Raw genomic sequence first — 7,406 nt, forward strand, 5'->3', positions numbered from 1 at the left:
TCATCATTATTAAGGTCATGAGGCCATCATTGGTCCAGTTTTCAGTTCTGCCCTAATGAATAAGGAATCTCAGAGGGGAGTAGGGTTTATCTAGGCCAGGGTAAATATAATTTCAATTTAGTAGATTTTTTAAAATGAGGATTCTTTCAATTCATGATTGTTATTTAAATTCCCCATCCTGCCGAGTTGACAGAGTTTAAAAAACGGTAGAATTGACCCTGAGGTCCACACACATCAAAAGACTTCAATGGATCAAATGATTCCAAACATTGGTTTGAAATAATTATTGTTGCCAAAACAGAGTTGGGGAATGAGGGTCATAGGGTCAGAGGGAGGTGATGTTTATAGTTCCTCTCTTTGATGGTCTCATCCCTCCACAGGCCCGTGTGTTGGCTACCATCGGGGTCACCAGGGGCCTGGGAGACCACGAGCTAAAAGTGCACGACTCCAACATCTACATCAAGCCCTTCCTGTCCTGCTGTCCCGAGGTAGAGTACTGTACTCCTTATTATCTATATCCTGTCTATCAATAACCTGCTGAGTTTAATAGCGCAATAATCACATTCCAGTGCATCAGTCCTTATTGACCTCAAGATCATCATGATACAATGACAGGAAACCATGCCTGTGTTCCAAATGGCACCCTATTCCTTCTATAGTTCACTACTTTTGACCAGGGCCCATCAAGTCTTAAAAGGAGCTTTCACCTCCCAACCAACCCTCCACTGAACACGTGCCTCCTGATAGTCAGGAAGCTCTCAACACTCACTTAATCTTTAATTCATCACCCTCTGAGTTCAGTCATGGTTCAGACAGTGCAATTCCTACAGTAGATTAGCTTTTTCTGAAGATGTCTTATTTTGAACCTTTTTTCCTTGCCGTCTATCTGCCCTTGCTGTTGCTTTAAAGTGGCAGTAAATACATGTGCAGACAGTATGTATATAAGATGGAGTTCGTAGATTGCTATGGATTCCAGCGGTCAGTGGTTTCCACGGTTTCCCACTGGGTGAACCCAAGGTCAAGGCTGTTCCTGTTGATCACTTCCTGTTGTGGGTCAAAGGTAATATGTGGTTAGTGGGAGAGTAATCACTGTCTCAAATCTCCCTTGAACTGTATTGTGAAATAGATTCTTAAGATTGCATCTCCCATTGCTGGTTATTATTCCAGTCAGACAGAGGTTGATAAGACCATCATTTTCTGTCTATAGCCTTTTGACTGATTTTTTCACAACCACATTTACAACACCGTCTTCATGTAGTGTTTGTTCAGTGACTGACTACCACTCCCAGTTTGTGTGAGGTGACGTGACATGCCTCCTATGGAGGAACAACATAGCAACATATCCATGGTCATCGCCATAACAGTACTCCCTCTACCAGCACAGGGAAACAACAATACTTCAAAACCATGGCACTTTGTCCAGAGACCAAAGCCAGGGAGACTAAAGCCAGGGGCATTACTTAGTGCTTTCTGATTGTGACATACAGCAGGATGCCTTTTCATTATACCAGATCCATGAAGAGTGTGTGCTGTAGCAGAGCTAATAGGCAGAGTAGCGCTGATCTATACATTTAGAAGACCTCTTTGTGGAACCTGCAGGCTATAGCTGTCTGTTATCATAAAAGACAAGATCAAGAACAAGGAAAGGAATAATGTATGTATAGATGAGTCAGTCTTCATAGCCTGTTAATTAAATTATCTACTTCCCCAGAGTCAGATGAACTTGTGGATACCATTCTTATGTCTTTATGTCCAGTATGAAGGAAGTTAGAGGTAGTTGCGCAATGGCTGGAAGTCTATGGGTAAGCTGATACAGTGCATTCGGAAAGTATTCAGACCCATTTACTTTTTCCACATTTTGTTACATTACAGCCTTATCCTAAAATTGATTAAATCATTTTTCCCCCTCATCAATCTACACACAATACCCAATAATGACAAAGCGAAAACAGGTTTTTAGACATTTTTGCAAATTCATTAAAAATAACAAACAGACCTAATTTACATAAGTATTCAGACCCTTTGCTATGAGACTTGAAATTGAGCTCGGGTGCATCCTGGTTCCATTGATCATCCGTGAGATGTTTCTACAACTTGATTGGAGTCCACCTGTGTTAAATTCAATTGATTGGACATGATTTGGAAAGGCAGACACCTGTCTATATAAGGTCCCACAGTTGACAGTGCATGTCAGAGCAAAAACCAAGCCGTGAGGCCGAAGGAATTGTCCGTAGAGCTCCGAAACAGGATTGTGTCAAGGCACAGATCTAGGGAAGGGTACCATAAAATGTCTGCAGCATTGAAGGTCCCCAAGAACACAGTGGCCGCCCGGCCAGACTGAGCAATCGGGGGAGAAGGGCCTTGGTCAGGGAGGTGACCAAGAACCCTATGGTCACTCTGACAGAACTCCAGAGTTCCTCTGTGGAGATGGGAGAACCTTCCAGAAGAACAACCATCTCTGCAGTACTCCACCAATCAGGACTTTATGGTTGAGTGGCCAGATGGAAGCCACTCCTCAGTAAAAGGCACATGACAGCCCACTTGGAGTTTGCCAAAAGGCACCTAAGGGACTCTCAGACCATGAGAAACAAGATTTTCTGGTCTGATGAAACCAAGATTGAACTCTTTGGCCTGAATGCCAAGCGTCACGTCTGGAGGAAACTTGGCACCATCCCTACGGTGAAGCATGGTGGTGGCAGCATCATGCTGTGGGGATATTTCTCAGCGGCAGGGACTGGGAGATTAGTCAGGATCGAGGGAAATGGCGCAAAGTACAGAGAGATACTTGACGAAAACCTGCTCCAGAGTGCTCGACTAGGGTGAAGGTTCATCTTCCAACAGGACAATGACCCTAAGCACACAGTCAAGACAACGCAGGAGTGGCTTCGGGACAAGTCTCTGAATGTCCTTGAGTGGCCCAGCCAGAACCTGGCTTTGAACCCGATCGAACATCTCTGGAGAGAGCTGTGCAGCAACGCTCCCTATCCAACCTGACAGAGCCTGAGAGGATCTGCAGAGAAGAATGGGAGAAACTCCCCAAATACAGGTGTGCCAAGCTTGTAGCATCATACCCAAGAATATTCGAGGCTGTAATCGCTGCCAAAGGATTCAACAAAGTACTGATAAAAGGGTCTGAATACTTATGTAAATGTGATATTTCCGTTTTTATAAATGTGAAGAAACTGTTTTTGGTTTGTCATTATGGGGTATTGTGTGAACATTGAGGAAGAAAATCAATTTAATCCATTTTAGAATAAGGCAAGGGGTCTGAATACTTTCTGAATGCACTGTACCTCAAACTTCATTTTATACTGGGAATAGAGACATAAAAATGGTATCCACAAGTTCTTCTGACTCTGGGGAAGTACATAAAGAGCCTGATTGCCAAAATCCTGACATATCCCTTTAAGACCACACCGGAGACATGTTACTGTGCGGAGGGAGACCATGTTACTGTGCAGAGGGAGAGCATGTTACAAATTGTCTACAGACAGGATGTCTTTGTGTAGTGCATACTTCTGAATGATGTTGATCTTCTACCTGTAATAATTTATAACCATTAATGGTCTACACTGCAGACAGGATGTGTCTGTGATCTTCTATCCTCTCTGTAATAACATCACCATTACCTCCCTCTCTCCCCATCCACAGGTCAAAGTGTACCCTCTGACGCAGTACGAACACGGGGCGGATGACGTCCTGGTGATGGGGACAGACGGGCTGTGGGACGTCCTATCCAACCAGGAGGTTGCCGAGGCAGTCACTGGTTTCCTGGCCAACTGTGGCCCTGATGACCAGCGTAGGCATGTTCTACATTCCACATTCCGCTCATACTACTGTAGCCCAGCTATTGACAGACAGACACTGTAGTCAACTTCCACTCACCCCGCTCTTATTTGGAGAGAATATGCTTCTTATCTTGTTGTAATTACACTAATTTCTAAACATTAGTATTTTCTGAAGTCGATGAAGAGCTTGTGAGACAAGTAACGGAAAGGTTCCTTTCTTGAGGGTACCATGGCATGGTGGTTGATTTTAAGTGATCAAAAACAGGAAAAACATTTGAAATCGTTTCCGAAATGTCCTACCCCTTCAAGGCTTTCTTAGTTTGGGGTTAAGTTAAATAAGCTCCAGGTGACCGGTGGGAGAGTGTGGAGACTTTCTAAAGTGTAGGTTGTAATGTCATCATTCTCTTGCTCTTTGTTCACACACTGTATGGAGATTAATACAACTAGCTGTCTGCCCTATGTCAAAGTATATTGTCCATTGTGTCTTCTAACTGTCCTTCGTCTCTTCCATTGTGCCCCAGGTACACGATGGCAGCTCAGGACCTGGTGATGAGGGCACGGGGGGTCCTGAAGGACCGAGGCTGGAGGATAGCCAACGAACGTCTGGGCTCCGGAGACGACATCTCTGTCTACATCATCCCTCTGAGGTACGGCAACCTGCAGACCTAGCCGTAGCCCAGGCCCAGCTCACCACCACCCACCATAGGACAGGGGTTGTGTCCAAAATGACACCCTATTCCCTATATAGTGCACTACTTTAGGCCAAGGCCATGAAAAGTATTGCACTATGTAGGGAATAGGGTGCAATTGTAGGCGTTCTCCCAACCGGCAGACCTAGCTAAGGACCAGCTCACCACCCACCATGGGACTCTAGACAGGCTGCTCCCCCTCTCCCATCTATCCTGTCCCCCCTGTCCTTAAATCAATTCCCTGGTGCTCACACAGTGCTTCATCCTGAACGGTTTTCCTGAGGAAACAAAATGGCTGCTGGTTGTTGTACAGTACAGGGTAGCATGATTGTGCTTTTCTCTTGTGAAAGGAAGGAAAATCTCAGGATGTTCCAATATACAGTACCTTCAGTTTCTTCTTGTGTTTCTGTGCTGCAAAGGAACAAAGGACAATTCTGGATTCAAAGGCCTACCGGGGCCATGTATTTCGAATAATTCATAACCAACCCTTTGATGATGCAATGGAAGAGTATTGCTTTCACAAAGGCAATACTTCTCTTATGGATATCGCATGGGGAAAGACAAAGGGAATTATTTTTGAAGTGCAATCTTTAAGGGATTGGTTTTTATCCTTTTTAGATGAGATATTGTTACTATATTACTGATTTATGAACAAGTAAAAATGCTTAAAATTTAATGGATTTTAGATATCCATGTTTTTTCTGTACAGTGTAAAGACCCTGTTTGACTTGTGTGTGTGTGTACATTATGAAACCTTTCCTGTCCCTATGATCCATTACATACACAAGTCACTGACCTATACAGTACAATCATACCACAGACATACTATAGCGTTCAGCTTTCAGAACTATTGTTTGGGTGTTCCTCTCCAAGTATAAGGTGAATGAAGTCAGTCTTATGGTTGTTTTATTGCCAGTGACAATGTTAATCTCTCATTGTTGACTTTTTCTTAATTTTGATAGGTTTGTTTTTTCTTTGTCATTGCGATGACCCTGAAAGTGGATTTACTTAAATGATGTGAAGGAACACATCTTCACATTCGATACATAATTGTGAAACAGCTACCTCATGTTTTTGCTTTGTTTTAAACAAGATATCCAATCCCTTGCCCTAGTTTAACCTTTTATTTTTCTTTATGTCAAATACTTGTTTGCATCATCCTGTTTGTGTGCTCGTTTACTTTTCAAATATGAAACGGCCATTCTCCTTAATTAATTTTCACTAGTTTTCATACTAATATAGCTTAGTTTAGCTCTGTAAAAATTATATTAGGGAAAACTGTCCTATATTGCAACATGAATATGATGTGAATGGGTAAAGTTTACTGAATGTTCTTACAGCTGAATCCTAATTTGAGACATGGTTGTCATTTTATCTTATTGAGACAAATGCTTGATTTACGCAGAAGTTCAAGTGTGTATCTCTCAAATGAACATTCAACTGTTTAAGGCTAGAGTTACATCCCTTAAGCAGATACATTGAATAGAAAGTGCTTGGGAGAAACACATGAGATTCAATTGAATGCTGTTATGAAAACTGTTGCTCTCTATTTTTTGTTGTTTTTAAATTATGTTTACTTGTAGTTTACTGAACATACGTCACAAAACTCGGGGAGCTATGTGACCGATTCTCATGCCGGATATTATACAGAACATTTCTATCTACCAGAGGAGGCTGGTGGGAGGAGCTTTAGGAGGACAGGTTTATTGTAAAGACTGGAATGGAATTAATGGAACGGTATCAAGCACATCAAACATGGGAACCAGAACTCATTTTAATGCCATTACAGCCATTACAATGAGCCTGTCCTCCTATAGCTCCTCCCACCAGCCTACTCTGCTCTGTACAGGAAGTCTTATTTTATCCTGAATCGTTTTGTTGCTATGCAGTCTGGTATTTACACTTTGCTGAACAATACTCTGCAAACTAACCATTTAGGGCATTAACCTGAATCGATTGCTGTTCGGATACAGTATGAAGGATGTACAGTGTATTCTTGGGATTCCACCTCTTCCATTTTCTGGATAAGAAAATAGTCAGAGGATGTAATGCCGGGTGCACTTTCTTTATTCAATGCAGTATGATGACAATGTTCCTGGATGTCCAGTCATGAACTACGCTAATGGACATTGGACACATCTCTCCTCCTGCCGTGGGACGTCTACTGGTGCCAGTGACTCCTCTAAAGACACTCACACAGTCACTAATGATGTCAGAACTTGGGACTTGCAAGATGTGTCGGTGGCGTTTTAAGTAGATTAATCTCTTGTTGTTTAAAACCGTTGTTAGGGAGGTGTTGATGTTCGACGTGTGTGTCGCTGATTAAGACCGCACTGTTTCTAATCCAATCAAATCAGTCTAGTCATGGCCTAATCCATGTTAACTTGTCTCTCTGTTCCTTTTAATGTATTTGGCATGTTTCTTTTCAAGCTGTTTCAAAGTGTTTCTGTTCTGATAACACAAACTTTACTAATCTTTTTCTCTGACTGACCTGCTCAAAACATTGCAGAAAGAGGCCCAGGGCTCTATTCAATCTATATCGCTGAAGCGTTACAGATTGCACGATAGAAATTAAGGTAATTTCCGATTGAGCCGACATATGCAGTGTTTACCGTGAATGCAGTCTCCGCTAACGCGGGAACATAGGCTTTACATTTCAATTACACTGTAACGTTGAACTTCCGCGATATGTATTGAATAGAGCCTCAAGCAGAAGCAGAATGTAAAAAAGAATTGTAAATAAAATGTAAAGTATACTTCTGGAAGAATTCTCTCCTTTGTACTACTGTATGTGCTGTACATTTTTAATAAACCCCAAGAAAAACAAAATGATGTAAACGGGCATTTGTAATGTTTTGGAAAATGTAAAGAAGAAAATAATTTAAAGGATTGCTTTTCAAATTGATTAAAAATACAATATGAGATACCA

General features: G+C 42.0%; 1 protein-coding gene across 3 annotated transcripts in view; it reads left to right on the forward strand.

Annotated features, from left to right (window-relative positions):
* The window catches only part of LOC121540596 (protein phosphatase 1H), a 62,929-nt gene extending 55,523 nt beyond the window's left edge, over positions 1 to 7,406 (forward strand). The window contains exons 8-11 of one of the 3 annotated variants that reach the window (XM_041849593.2): positions 381 to 488; positions 3,652 to 3,803; positions 4,310 to 4,435; positions 6,557 to 7,406. In XM_041849593.2, the coding sequence (XP_041705527.1) occupies positions 381 to 488; positions 3,652 to 3,803; positions 4,310 to 4,435; positions 6,557 to 6,590 (420 nt within the window). In that variant the 3' untranslated portion in view covers positions 6,591 to 7,406. Of the gene's footprint in view, positions 1 to 380; positions 489 to 3,651; positions 3,804 to 4,309 lie in introns of all 3 variants that reach the window. The other 2 variants (XM_041849594.2, XM_041849595.1) reach the window with 2 other exon arrangements.

The sequence above is a fragment of the Coregonus clupeaformis genome, chromosome 26 (assembly GCF_020615455.1).
Source record: "Coregonus clupeaformis isolate EN_2021a chromosome 26, ASM2061545v1, whole genome shotgun sequence".
In the NCBI taxonomy this organism is placed as follows: Eukaryota; Metazoa; Chordata; class Actinopteri; order Salmoniformes; family Salmonidae; genus Coregonus; species Coregonus clupeaformis.